This window comes from Eubalaena glacialis, chromosome 17, assembly GCF_028564815.1.
Source record: "Eubalaena glacialis isolate mEubGla1 chromosome 17, mEubGla1.1.hap2.+ XY, whole genome shotgun sequence".
NCBI lineage: Eukaryota > Metazoa > Chordata > Mammalia > Artiodactyla > Balaenidae > Eubalaena > Eubalaena glacialis.
Genome location: NC_083732.1, coordinates 18,612,588 through 18,627,830, shown reverse-complemented (window position 1 = coordinate 18,627,830; position 15,243 = coordinate 18,612,588). Strand labels below are relative to the sequence as shown.

Sequence of the window (15,243 nt, the reverse complement as noted above, 5' to 3'; positions counted from 1 at the left end):
AAGAAAACAGTTTCTGGAGCTCACACAAAACTAGGAATAGTTTGTGTCTCCATTATCTAGAGTGTAAATACCTTGTAATACATAGGGCATTGGAAAGAGTCTTCAGAAGGCTCCAAGTTATCCCAAGTAATTTAACTGTGCACCAGAACAAAGTCCAACACTGTATAGAGGAATACAACACAATTCAGAACCCAACAATATAAAATTCCCAGTGTTTGTCATCCAATTCAAAATTAAAATGCTTGCCTCACCTTGAATAAGGGATAGAGCATCTAGACAGAAGATCAGTAAGGAAATAGAGGACTTGAACAACACTATAAGCTAATTAGATCTAACAGATACATACAAAGCATTCAGCAACAGCAACATACAAATTCTTATTAAGTGCACATAAAGCATTCTCCAGGAATAGGCCATATGTTAGGCCACAAAACAAGTTTTAATACATTTTGAAAGATTGAAATCATACAAAGTATCTTCTCTGTTCACAGTGGAATGAAGCTAGAAATCAGTGACAGAAAGAGTACCAAAAACCTCAAACATATGTGGAACTTAAACAGTACACTCTTAAATAACCAAGAGGTCAAAGAAGAAATCATAGGGGAAATTAGGAAATAATTAAAGACAAATGAAAATGAAAACACAATGTACGATAACTTATGGGATGCAGTGAAAACAGTGCTCAGAGGGAAATTTATAGCATTAAACACCTACATTTAAAAAGAACGATCTCAAACAAATAACCTAACTTTTCACCTTAAGAAAACTAGAAAAAGAGCAAAATTAAACCCAAAGCTAGCCGAAGAAAGAAAATGATAAAGATTAAAGTGGAGATAAACAAAATAGAGAATGGGAAACAATATAGACAATCAGTAAAACTAAAAGTTGGTTCTTTGAAAAGATCAACTAAATTGACAAATCTTTAGCTAGACTGACAAAAAGAGCAAAGACGAATATAACTAAAATCAGAAATGAAGGTGATGACATTACCATGACCTTAAAGAAATTAAAAAGATTATAAGAGAGTACTGTGAACAACAAATTGGATAACCTACATGAAATGGACAAATTTCTAGAAACACAGATTACCAAAACTGACTTAAGAAGAAATAGAAAATATCAACAGCCCTATAAGAAGTAAACAGATTGAATCAGTAATAAAAAAAAAAAAAAAAATCCCGGGACTTCCCTGGTGGCACAGTGGTTAAGAATCCTCCTGCCAATGCAGGGGACACGGATTTGAGCCCTGGTCTGGGAAGATTCCACATGCCGCAGAGCAACTAAGCCCATGTGCCACAACTACTGAGCCTGCGCTCTAGAGCCCACAAGCCACAACTACTGAACCCGCGAGCCACAACTATTGAAGCCCGTGCACCTAGAGCCTGTGCTCTGCAACAGGAGAAGCCACCACAATGATACGCCCGCACACGTCTCAACGAAGAGTAGCCCCCACTCGCCACAACTTAGAGAAACCCCGCATGCAGCAACGAAGACCCATTGCAGCCATAAATAAATAAACAAACAAACAAACAAATTTATTAAAAAAAAAAAAATCCCTCCCAAACAAGGAAAAGTCCAGGACCAGATGGTTTCACTGATGAATTCTACCAAACATTTAAAGAAGAATTAGCACCAATCCTTCTCAAACTCTTCCAAAACATAGGAGAGGAGGCAATACTTCCTAATTCATTCTATGAGGCCAGTATTACTCTGATACCAAAGCCAAACAAAGACACCATGAAAAAAAAAAAAACTACAGATCAATATTCCTTATGAATATAGATGCAAAAACCCTCAACAAAATACTAACAAACTGAATTCAACAATATATATAAAGGATTATACACCATGACCAAGTGGGATTTATTCCAGGAATGCAAGAGTGGTTCAGCATAGGAAAATCAATCAATGTAATCCACTGCATTAATAGAACAATGGAAAGAAACCCCCACATGATCACCTTTCTGTATCAGTTGATACAGAAAGTATTTGACAAAATCCAACATCTGTTCATAATAGAAACACTCAAAAACTAGGAATAGAAGGGCACTTCTTCAGCATGATAAAGGGCATTTATGAAAAACTCACAGCTAACATCCAGTTCGATGGTGAAAGACTAAAAACTTTCTCCTTATGTTCAGGGACAAGGCAAGGATGCCTATCCTCACCACTGCTATTCAACATTGTACTGGAAGTTATAGCCAGAGCAGTTAGACAAGAAAAAGGAATAAAAGACATTCAAATTGGGAAGGAAGAAGTAAAACTATTTTTATTTGTAGATGACATGTTACCATGTATTGATATATAGAAAATCCCAAAGAATCTACAAAAAACCAAATAGAGCTAACAAATGAATTCAGAAAAGTTGTAAGTACAAGATCACACAAAATACAATTGTGTTTCTGTATACCAGCAGTATAAAATCCAAAAAGGAAATTAAGAAAACAGTTCCATTCATACTAGCATCTAAAAGCATGCAGGAATTGAAAGACCTGTACTCTGAAAGCTATACAACACTGTTGAAAGATATTAAAGAAGACCTAAATAAATGGAAAGATATTTTGTGTTTATGGATTTGAAGACTTAACATTAAGATGGCAATAGTATGCAAAACAGTGTACCTATTCAATATGATGTCTATCAAAATTCCAGTGACCTTTTTTGCAGAACTTGAAAAGCTGATCTTCAACTTCTTATGGAATTTCAGTGGGCCTAAATAGCCAAAACAGTCTTGAAAGAGAACACAGTTGGAGGGTTCATACCTACCCCATTTCAAATCATACTGTAAAACTACAGTAATCAAAACAGTATGGTTCTGGCATAAGGAAAGAGGTATAGACCAATGGAATAGAATTGAGAGACTAGAAATAAACTAATACATATATAGCCAACTGATTTTTGACAAGATTGCCAAGACCACTCAATGCAGGAAAGAATAATATCTTCAACAGATAGTTCTGGGACAACTGGATATCCACATGCAAAAGAATAAACTTGGATCCCTACCTCACACCACATACAAAAATTAACTCAAGATGGATCAAAGACCTAAATATAAGAACTATAACTCTTATAACTCAACAATAAAAAAGGCAATCAGGGACTTCCCTGGTGGTCCAGTGGTTAAGAATCTGACTTCCAATGCAGGGGATGCGTGTTTGATCCCTGGTCGGGGAACTAAGATCCCACACGCCGTGGGGCAACTAAGCCCCTGTGCGCCACAACTACTGAGCCTGCGTGCTCTGGAGGCTGTGTGCCACAACTACTGAGCCTGCGTGCTCTGGAGCCTGTGTGCCACAACTAGAGAGAAGCCCACACACCACAACCAGAGAGAAGCCTGCATGCTGCAATGAAGAGCCCACGTGCTGCAACAAAAGATCCCGTGTGCCGCAACTAAGATCCGATGCAGCCAAAAATAAATGAATAAATATTAAAAAAAAAAAAAAAGACAACCCAACTAAAAGTGGGTAAAGGACTTGAATAGACAGTTCTCCAAAGAAGGTGTACATATGGCCAACATGCATATGAACAAATACTCAACCTCATTAGTAATTAGGGAAATGCAAATGAAAACCACAATTAGTACGCCCTTCAGGCTCACTAGGATGGTTAGATTCAAAGAGACCAACAATAACAAGTGTTGGTGATGATGTGGAGAAATCAGAACACCTGTACAATGCTGGTGGGAATGTAAAGTGTTTCAGCTTCTGTGGAAAACAGTTTGGCAGTTCTTTAAAAAGTTAAACATAAAATTACCATGCAATTCCACTCTAGATGTATACCCAAAAGAATTGAAAACAGGTACTCAAATATAGGTACACACATGTTCATAGTAACACTATTTACAATGGCCAGTTGGTAGAAGCAGCCCAAATGGATAGATGACTGGGTAAACACGTTGTGGTACATACACACCATAGAATATTATTTAGCTGTAAGAAGAGATGATGTACTGATACATAGTACAATGTGGTGAAGCTCAAAAACATTTTGCTAAGTGAAAGAAGTCAGACACCAGGGTCACATATTGTCTGATTCCATTTATATGAAATATCTAGAATAAGTAAATCTATAGAGACAGAGCACAGGTTGGTTGTTGTCAGGTCCTGGGGGTAAGTAGAAAAGGGGAGTAACTGCCTAATGGGTACCGAGTTTATTTTGGTGTGATAAAAATGTTTTGGAACTAGGTAGAGGTGGTTGCACAACATTGTGACTGTACTAAATGCTACTGATGTCTTCACTTTGAAATGGTTAATTTGATGTTATGTCAATTTCCTTTCAATTAGAAAATTAAAATGCTTGCAAAGAAGCATGAAAATATGACCCATAACTAGGGTAAATAAAATCAATCAATAGAAAGAGACCTAGAAATGACAATGATGATTGATTTAGAAGACAAAGCTGTCAAAAGAGTTGCTACTAATATGCTGTCAGTGTTCAGGAAGGGAGAGGAAAATAGGAAAATGAAGAGAATAGAAATAAAAGATACAAAAATATGCTTAAATGGAAATTCTAGAAATGAAGAATGTAGTATCTGAAAGAAAAAAATACTTGATGGAATTAATAGCAGATAAGACACTGTAGAAGAAATGATAAATGAGTTTGAATACGTAGGAATAGCAACTATCCAAAATGAAGCACAGAGTGAAAAGACTGAAAAAAAATGAACAGAGCATCTATGAGCTGTTGGATAATATGTAGTCTAAGATAAATTAATTAGATTCTCAGGAGAAGGGAGGGGGAACAGGAAAATATTAGAACAAATAATGACTGAATATTTTCTGTGTTTAGTGAACTAAAAAAAACCCCAAAAAACAAAAAACTATAAACTCCATAGATCTGTAAAGCTCAATGAATCTGATTTGAAAGAAACATTTAAAAACCCACACTAAGGCACATCATAATCAAATGGCTGAAAATCAGTGATAGTGAAAGGAAATCTTAAAAGCAGTCAGAGGAAAAAAAGACGTGAAAAGAGAAATAGAGACAAGAATGACAGAGTTTTTGTTGGACACTGCAAGCCAGAAAAGAGTGGAGTGACATTTTTAAAAGACTATAAAATACTTGTCAACTTTGAATTCTGTTCCCACTGAAAATGCTTTCCGAAAAGAAGTGACTTGTCATACAAAGGAACTTATTTACAAAACAGAACTAGACTCACAGACATAGAAAACAAACTTATGGTTAGCAAAGGGGAAAGGCAGGGGAGGGATATATTAGGAGTTTGGGATTAACAGATACGCAATACTATATATATAATAAACAACAAGGACCCACTGTATAGCACAGGGAGCTATATTCTATATCTTGTAATAACTTATAATGGAAAAGAATCTGAAAAAATATAGATATATAACTAAATCACTTTGCTGTACACCTGAAACTAACACAACATTGTAAATCAACTATACTTCAATAAAAATAAAATTTCAGAGGAAACAAAAAAGAAGTGGCTTTTTTGTTTTATTTTTAAATTTTTAATTGTGGAAAAAAATATATAACAAAATTTACCATTTTAACCATCTTTTTTAAAATTAATTTGTTTTTTTTGGCTGCATTGGGTCTTTGTTGCTTCACGCAGGCTTTCTCTCTATTTGCGGCGAGTGGGGGCTACTCTTCATTGTGGTGTGTGGGCTCCTTGTTGAGGTGGCTTCTCTTGTTGCAGAGCACGGGCTCTAGGCACACAGGCTTCAGTAGTTGTGGCACACGGGCTCTAGAGCGCAGGCTCAGTAGTTGTGGCGCATGGGCTTAGTTGCTCCGTGGCGTGTGAGATCTTCCCAGACCAGGGCTGGAACGCGTGTCCTCTGCGTTGGCAGGCAGATTCCCAAGCACTGCACCACCAGAGAAGTCCCCCCATTTTAACCATTTTTAAGTGTATGGTGGCACTAAGTAGCTGAACAGTGTTGTATAACCATCACCGTCACCAACACCTATCTGCAGAACTTCTTGATATTCCCAAACTGAAACTCTGTACCCATTAAAACACTAACTCCCCATTCTCCAATCCACCAGCCCCTGTCAACCACCATTCTACTTTCTGACTTTATGAGTTTGACTACTCTCGATATCTCGTATAAGTGGAATTGTACAAGTCCTTTTGTGACTGGCTTATTTTACTTAGCATAATGTCTTCGAAGTTCATTCATGTTATAGCACGTGTCACAATTTCCTTTTTAAGGCTGAATAATATTCCATTTTATATATATACCACATTTTGTTTATTCACTCATCCATTGGTAGACATTTGGGGTGCTTCCACCTTTTGGCTGTTGTGAATAATGCTGCAGTGAACATGGGAGTGCAAATATCTGTTCAAGTCCCTGCTTTCTGTTATTCTGGGTCTATTTTTCCAGGAGTGAAATTGCTGGATCCTATGGTAATTCTATGTTTAATTACTGTTTTCCATAGTGGCTACACGATTTCACATTCCCACTAATAATGAACAAGGATTCCAAGTTCCCCACATCCTCACCAATACTTATTTTTTTCCTCCCTCCCACCCTCCCTCCCTCCCTTCCTTTCTTTCTTTTTTTGGTAATGGCCATCTTAATAGGTATGAAGTGGTATCTTATGGTTTTCATTTGCATTTCTTTGATACTAGTGATTTTAATATCTTTTCATATGCTTGTCGGCTGTTTGTATATCATTGTTGGAGAAATGTCTATGCAAATTCCTTACTCAGCACTCCCCCACTACAAGAAAAATTATAAAGAATGTCCTTCAGGCAGCAGGAAAATGAAAAAGATGAAAAAAGCAGAAATGGTAATTACTTGGGTAAATGTATAAGTTTTTTAAATTAATCTTTCTAAAAGGTAATTTATTGTTTAAAGCAAAAATATTAAGGTGTTCTGTGGCTTTTACATAAAAGTATAATGCATAATAACAGTAGCTTGAAGGTTGAGGGAGAAGGGGAAGGATGTTATTAAAGATTCTAATGCCCTTGATTAGGTGGTATAATATAAAGGTAGACTATGATAAGTTAAAGGTATATATAATAATCTCTGAAGCAGCCAGTAAAAGAGCAAAACAAAAAGTTATAACTGGGCTTCCCCTTGTGGCGCAGTGATTAAGAATCTGCCTGCCAATACAGGGGACATGGGTTCGAGCCCTGGTCCGGGAAGATCCCACATGCCGTGGAGCAGCTAAGCCTGTGTGCCACAACTGCTGAGCCTGCGCTCTAGAGCCTGCGAGCCACAACTACTGAAGCCCACGTGCCGCAACTACTGAAGCCTGCATGCCTAGAGCCCATGCTCCACAACAAAGAGAAGCCACCACAATGAGATGCCTGCACACTGCAACGAAGAGTAGCCCCTGCTCGCTGCAACTAGAGAAAGCCTGCGCACAGCAATGAAGACCCAACGCAGCCAGAAAAAATAAATTAAAAAAAAAAAAGTTATAACTAATAAGCCAAAAAAAGTAGATAGAATTGAATGTACAAAATAATTCAGCAGAAACCACAAAAAGATGAAGGGGACGAAGACCAGATGGGAAAAATATAAAATAAATAGTAGGATGATAGGCTCAAACCTAATGTTATGTATAATCACGTTAAATGTAGATAGTCTAGTGTTGCTTCAGCAGCACATATATTAAAATTGGAATGATACAGAGAAGATGTACAAATATGACACATAAATTTGTGTAGCGTTTGATATTTTTAAAAAAGTAAATAGTCTAAACGTCCCAATTTAAAGGCTGAAATTGGATTAAAAAGCAAGACCCAACCATATATTTGCCTGTAAGAAATAGTAACTATAAACACAAATAGGTTAAAAATAAAATAATGAAAAAGACATAATATGCTAACTTAGTTGAAAGAAACTTGGAGTTTCTTTAATAAAACTTGGTTTTATTAATATCAAAGTAGATTTGAGAGCAAGGAATATTTATTACCTGGTAAAAATCAGATCATTTCATAACAATAAAGGGATCAGTTAATTAAGAGGACATACCGATGCTAAATATTTATGTACCTAAGCTCAAAACAAATGAAGCAAAAACTAATAGAAATTCAAGGAAATATTCACAATTATAGTCAGAGATTTTAGTAACCCCTCTCAATAATTGATATAACTAATGGACAGAAAAATTACAAAGATATAGTTAACTTGAGTAACACTGTCAACTTGACCTGGCTGCATTTACAGACCACTTTACTCAAGAAGAGCAGAATACACATTTGTTCGCAAGTTCACACAGAACATTTACCAAGATAGACTATATTCTGGGCCGTAAAACAAGTCTCAATAAATTCAAAAGGATTCAACTCATACAAAGAATCTTCTCAGATCACAGTGCAGTTAAATTAAAATCATTAATAGAAAGATCCTTGGAAAATCCCCAATATTTGGAAATTAAATAGCATGCTTATAAGTAATTCATGATTAAAAGAAGAAATCAAAAGGGAAATTATAAAGTATTTTAAACTGAGTAAGAACAGAACACAATGTTTTAGAAGATGCTGCTAAAACAGTACTTAGTGGGAAATCTGTAGCTCTAAATATCTATGCTAGAAAGGAAGAAAGGTCTCAAATAAATGACTTTAATTTCCACCTTAATAATGTAGAAAAGAACAGATCCCAAAGGAAGCAGAAGAAAATAAGAGATAATCTGAATAGCCCTATATATATTAAAGATACTGAAATTTGTACTTAAAAAATGTTCTCACAAAGAAAACTCCGGGTTCAGATAGTTTCACTGGTGAATTGTACTAAATACTATAGGAAGAGATAATATTGATTCTACACAAACTTTTCAAAAATATTTGAAGCGGAAGGAATGTTTTCCAAAGACTTTGATGTCAGCATTACTGGGGTACCAGAACCAGACAAAGATGTTCCAAGGAAACTACAGAACAATACTACTCACAAACATAGATGTAAAAAATCTAAACAGAATTTTAGCAAATCAAATTCAACAGAATATTAAAGGGATATTATGTCATGACCATGTGGGGTTTATCCAAGGAATGTAATATTGGTTTAACGTTCAAAAAAATCAAATAATATATATAATTCCCCACACTAACAAAGTAAACAGTAAAAAGCACACAGTCATTTCAATAGATGCAGAAAAATCATTTGATTAATCCAGTAACCATTCCTGATTTAAACAAAAGCCTTCAGTAAACCAGGAATAGAAATGAACTTTCTCAGTATGAAAATGGGCATCCATGACAAACTTTGTTTGCTGATATTGTACTTATTGGTGGAAAGATTGAACACTTTTTTTCTAAAATTAGAAACAAGTTAGAGATGTCTACTTTCACCAGTCCTATTCAGCATTGTCCTGGAGGTTGTAGCTAGTGCAGTAGGGCAAGAAAAGGAAATAAATGGTATTCACATTGCAAAGAAAGGAATAAAACTGTCCTAATTCACAGATTACCTGATTTTCTATGTAGAAAATTTGATAGACTTCTACTAGACCTAATGAATAAGTATAGTAAGATTGAAGGATACAAGATCAATATGCAAATGTTGGTTGTATTTCTATACATTAGCAAGGAACAATCTGAAAAAAAACCCATTTACAACAGTATCAAAAATATGAAATACATATATGGATAAATATAACAAAGTAAGTTAAAGAATATTTATGTTCAGTAATATAAAATACTGCTGAAATGAAAGGATACCTAAGTAAATTGAGAGATCCATTTGATCCTCATTATTCATGTATTCTGTATTTGTGAATTGGTCTATTCGCTAAAATTTATATGTAACCCCAAAATAATACTTGCAGCGCTTTTGTGATCATTTGCTGACACTTGCAGAGTGGTGAAAAATTTGAGTTGCCCTTTGTGCGCAATCTGAACTGAGGCTGAACAAGGTGACACTCTGCTTTCTTGTTTCAGTTCTCCTGCTATAAGCGAGCGTCCTTTTCTCGGTTTATTTAGTGTCACATTTTTCACATTTTTCTGCTTTTTGTTGGTGATTTGGCTGTTTAAAATGGCCCCCAAACATAGTGCTGAAGTGCTTTGTAGTGTCCCTAAGCACAAAAAGGCTGTGATATGCCTTAGGGGTAAGATGTATGTGTTTAGATAAACTTCATTCAGGCAGGAGTTACTGTTAGTTGTGAGTTCAATATTAGTGATTCAACAGTATATATTAAGTAAGGGATTTTAGCCAGAAACACACATAAAACAGGGTTATTTATTAATTGACTAACAAAAATGTTACGACCAGGGGCTTACAGGAATCTAACCCTTTATTTCCCCAGAAGCAGTGATTCGGTATTTGATAGTTCACTGTTTGCGGGAACATTAAAAAACATAGCTGTCATTGAGATATCATCATCTCAGTAATGAGAATTGACTGTATGTCATGTACACAGGTTGGAAGGCTCAACTTTGTTAAAATTTCACCACATTAATCTGTAAATTCAGGGGAATTCTACTCTAATCCTTGAAGGCATTTTTGCCTAAAATAATTTCACATGGAATTGCAAGAACTTAGAATATCTAAAACAACTTTGAAAAAGAACAGTACTGGGGAGCCAACACTACCTAATTTCAAGAATTTTTATAAAGCTATGGTAAAAATGGCATTGGCATAAAGGTGGACAAACAGATCAATGAAACAGAATAGGTAGTCCAGAAATAAACATACTTACATATAGATAACTGATTTTTAAAAAAATTTTTATTTATTTATTTTTATTTTTTTGGCTGTGTTGGGTCTTCGTTTCTGTGCATGGGCTTTCTCTAGTTGCGGCAAGCGGGGGCCACTCTTCATCGCGGTGCGCGGGCCTCTCACTGTCGCGGCCTCTCTTGTTGCGCAGCACAGGCTCCAGACGTGCAGGCTCAGTAGTTGTGGCTCACGGGCCCAGCTGCTCCGCTGCATGTGGGATCTTCCCAGACCAGGGCTCGAACCCGTGTCCCCTGCATTGGCAGGCAGATTCTCAACCACTGCGCCACCAGGGAAGCCCCTAGATAACTGATTTTTGACAAAACCACAAAAGCAATACAGTGGGAAAAATATAACCTTTTCCACTAATAGTGCTTGAACATTGGATATCAATATACAAAAAATGAAATTTAATCCATACTTTGCACCATGTAGAAAAATTAATTCAAAATGGTTCAGAGACCTAACTTTGCAACCTAAAGCTTCTAGAAGAAAACACAGGAGAAAATCTTTGAGACCTCAGGTAGGTAATGATTTCTTAGATACAGCACCAGAAGCACAATCTATAACTGAACAAATTGATACATTAGACATTATTAAAATTAAAGCCTGCTCTTTGAAAGACTCTGGTAAGAGAATGAAAAGAGACGCCACATACTGGGAAAAATTTTTTGCCAAGCATATTCCTGATTAATGACTTGTATTTAGAATATACAAAGAACTCTTCAGATAAAACAAGAAGAAAAAGAAATGACCTAATTAAAAATATTCAGATAGACACTGTACTTCATATATATATATATATATGTAGATAACATATAAACAAATGAAAAGATGCTCAACATTATTAGTTTTGAGGGAGATGCTAATTGAAACCACAGTGAGATACCATTACACACCTATTAGAATGGCTAGAGTTAAGGAAACTGACCATTACACACCTATTAGAATGGCTAGAGTTAAGGAGACTGACCGTACCAAATGTTAGTAAGGCCATACTATGTTTTAGCAGTGTTTAAATCCCAAGGTGGCTTCACTTGGAAAAGTCAGAGATTGTAGGCGTGACACTATGGTCTGCTTTGAATCAGGTCCTTGGGCATCTTCTTTCTGTCAGAACCTTGGTACGTACTTTAGAAAGGACAACAGTAATTAAGAGTCTAAGACTTACCACTGTAAACTGTTTCCAACATTTGGTATGGCTTTGTAAAATAATTTTTTAGGTTTAAAAGTTACGCATATTCAAAAAAAGTAAAAACAAAAAGGTAAAACAATGCAGTACTTCAAAGCAGAAAGTGGACACCCCCCTGCTGCCAGCCCCGCTTCTTTAATACATGCACGTTTGATTTAAAGAAAATAAAAATAAGATTAGACAATGAGCTGTTACAGCTTTTTTCATTCAACATTTTGTAATGTTTTCCCGTGTCACTACGTCATTCTTTTTTCAAAGCTGCATCGTCCATTGTAGCTTAGGTAGCCAGTCAATTATTGCTGGATAAATATTTAGGTTGTTTAGAGCTCTTGCAATTACAGTCTTGCTATGTAGGTTGTCATTGTGTATCTTATGCGAGTCTTCCTGCAGTATGAATTACCTAGACGTACAATTTCTGTTTTAAAGATAGATGCAATTGAAAAACTTTAATCAATATTCCCAGATTGCCCGCCAAAAAATGTGTACTTATTTATGTTTGTATCAATAGAATTTGCACCCATTTTCACACATCCTTGTCAATACTTATATGATTTTTTTTTTCATTTTATCAGTCTAATGGGGTAAATTATATCTCATTGGAATTCAAATTTTTATTTCTTTTAACACTAGCTTTTTGAACAGATGTGTTTACTGAATACATTATATGAATTGATTGTGCATTTTTTTCTGTTGGATTTTTTTAAAAAATTGATTTATGTCATCTTCATATTTTATGGATTTTATTTTTATCCTCTTCAGTTTTTCTTCACATGTTACAAGTATTTCTTCCCTAGTTTGTTGACTATTTTTTAGTGTCATTCATGGTGTGTTCTGCTCTATAGAGGTTTTACAATTTTTGTGTTGTTAAATCTGTTTATCCCATTATGTCTTTTAGGTTTCTTATCTAGAAAAGCCTTCTATGTTACAGGATTATGACAAATATTTAGCCAAGTTTTCTTGTGCTTTTGTCATATTTTTATATTCTGCATTTTAATACTTTTGGAATTTATTTTTGTGTCTATATGAGATAGGAACTTTAATTTTTCTTAATTAACAGACAATTATAATAGAGCAGTTTGATCCTTGGGTGGTGATTTTGCTTGGACCACCTTAGGTTATGGTCTAATTTGAAGTTATAAGGTTTGTTTTAGTTACAGCTGTGGACAGACAGTTATATTTCTGCTAGAAGGCAAGAACCTTTGGAAGGTAAATTCCTTGCTTTTTTGACTCTGTTTTCTTTCTTTTTATTTTACTTGGGAATTAGGAAGAGTCCCTTCCAATAGCAGGGAATAGGGAAAGGGGAGCCAGCAAAGAGACATAGAAACTGTGTCCAAGTCATTTTCTGGGACCAGGGATGGAAACGGATTCTTCTGTGGAGAGACTTGCCTTGGCAGGTGAGGTAGACTATGATTTACTAGCAACAGCTCTGGCCGTGATTTAACTACCTTAAAAATGTTGCTACTCTAAGTTCTGGCTTAGGAAACTTGGTGTTTTCGTGGATTCTGGTCACACAGTTTTTTCTGCTATATCCTATTCTGCATTTATAGTCTGCTAATGATCTACTTGCATTTGCCAGAATGTGATGTGTTTATTGTGCTTTCTCCTGCATGTGTGCTCTGGAAAAGCCTGGACTGTCTTTCTCTCTTCCTTCCTTGCTAACTTGGTGAATGCCTACTTTCCTTAACTAATCTAATCAACACCTCTTGAAACCTACCTTTCAACACCCCGTTCACCTAAGGAGTCCCTTCTAACAGCCTTACTACAGAACTTTTCATGTTGTAGTTTAGTGTATTTGTTTCTTGTATGTGTCTGTTTTTCTACCAGACTCTGAGCTCCTTTGGAACAGGGATTTTGCCTGTTAATTGAAAACTGTGAACTGTATTATCTTGGTATATTTTGAAGATTCAAGTCCCACAGAGTCCAGGACATTTTATAAAGATATAAAAACAATCTATCTCAAAAGAGTTATGTCTCTGTTTTGCTGAGTGTGCAGATCCTTTTATTATGAATAGCTGTTTTACCAGTGTTACTTATCAAAGTTACGGAGAGTTACATGTAAACAAATTTTATATCAATAAAGGTAGAATATTCCCTAACAAAAATATGAGAAATCTTAAATGTAATTTATATCACCCTTGGAGATTTTTCAGTGGAAACAAACTTAATATGTTATAGTAAGTCAGTGGAAAAAATAATAACAAATACATGCTTTTTATAGAATATTAAAGAAGTATATTTGTATGAATAAAATCAGCTTATCCTAACGAACATTTTAACTCAGAATATTTTAGCTTAGGAAGCCATGAAAAAAGTTTATAAAATCATATCACTGTATGCATATTTGATGATAGTGTGCTTTAACAGATTACTTATAAGCAGAATAATAATGCATTCTTATTGTTAATAGTATCTTACATCATTTCATTCAACCAATACCATAATCCACTAATATAAAAACAACTATTATTTCTGTTTTACTGTCCAGGAAAGTGAGATTTAAGTACTTTCTCAAGGTTACGTAGATATCAATCAGTGGCAGAGATATCCAAAACAGGCTCTTAAATAGATGGCATTTGTTCTCTCAAAAGCAAAGTTTTAGAATTGTGAAATTCATTATCATTAATTTTATTTACTTCTAAGTAGGTATCTACTATTCCAGCCACCAAATTGACTTGAAGCCTGTTTCAAAATAGCTTCATTGAGGACATTCTTAAGTCTCTTGAAAATGTATACTTATGCAACAGTGTATATATTTCTCACTTTTTGTACTTGTTGACTTTTCTAAAAAGTAATATATAAATTAAGTTGATAGATCCCAATTTTTATAGACCAATTTGTTTTATAATTTTGTAGATATTTTGTCAAAATTTTGGTTTAATTTTGATATTACTGCTCTACCATTGATCTCTGTCAAGTAGTTAATACTAATAAGATTTCAGATTGAATAGAGGAACAACTATCGAAAATAAAATTTTAATCATTTTGTAAAATAAAACATATGAACTAGAACTAATTATTTTTAAATTTACCAACTTTAAATGTTTGGGTTTTAGTTATAAAGTTTTATCAAAGTGAGATTTTACATGTATTTTGCACACCTTTCACACCAAAACTTAAATCACACATTAAATCCATTGTGGGATTTCATTAATGGATTCCATGAGTCTATTATTGGATTCATGTTATTTTTATGAAGCAGAAAGTTAGAATTAATGGAATATAAGTTTAATACCATGTTATTAGCACTTTCCTTTAAAGAATTTAGATCAGATTTTCTTACCAAGTTTACAGAGCTATAAACTTATCATTTTAATCACATTTAAACATATTTAAATCCTAGGCTATTAATTTTTATACTGTAAAATTGTCACATTATTCTTGCTATGCTCCTAATATTTTTTCCATCATAATAGATGAATATGCAGCATT

General features: G+C 34.8%; 1 protein-coding gene and 1 pseudogene across 8 annotated transcripts in view; both read left to right on the top strand.

The window, feature by feature from the left end:
• The window catches only part of STAU2 (staufen double-stranded RNA binding protein 2), a 308,834-nt gene that overhangs the window by 14,071 nt on the left and 279,520 nt on the right, over positions 1-15,243 (top strand). For 3 of the 8 annotated variants that reach the window (XM_061172217.1, XM_061172216.1, XM_061172219.1), the window contains exon 2: positions 13,079-13,208. The exons of the other annotated variants lie outside the window; for them this stretch is intronic. In XM_061172217.1, the coding sequence (XP_061028200.1) occupies positions 13,169-13,208 (40 nt within the window). In that variant the 5' untranslated portion in view covers positions 13,079-13,168. The remainder of the gene's footprint in view (positions 1-13,078; positions 13,209-15,243) is intronic. 8 annotated transcript variants of the gene reach the window in all.
• On the top strand, positions 7,567-7,659 carry LOC133077493 (U6 spliceosomal RNA; annotated as a pseudogene).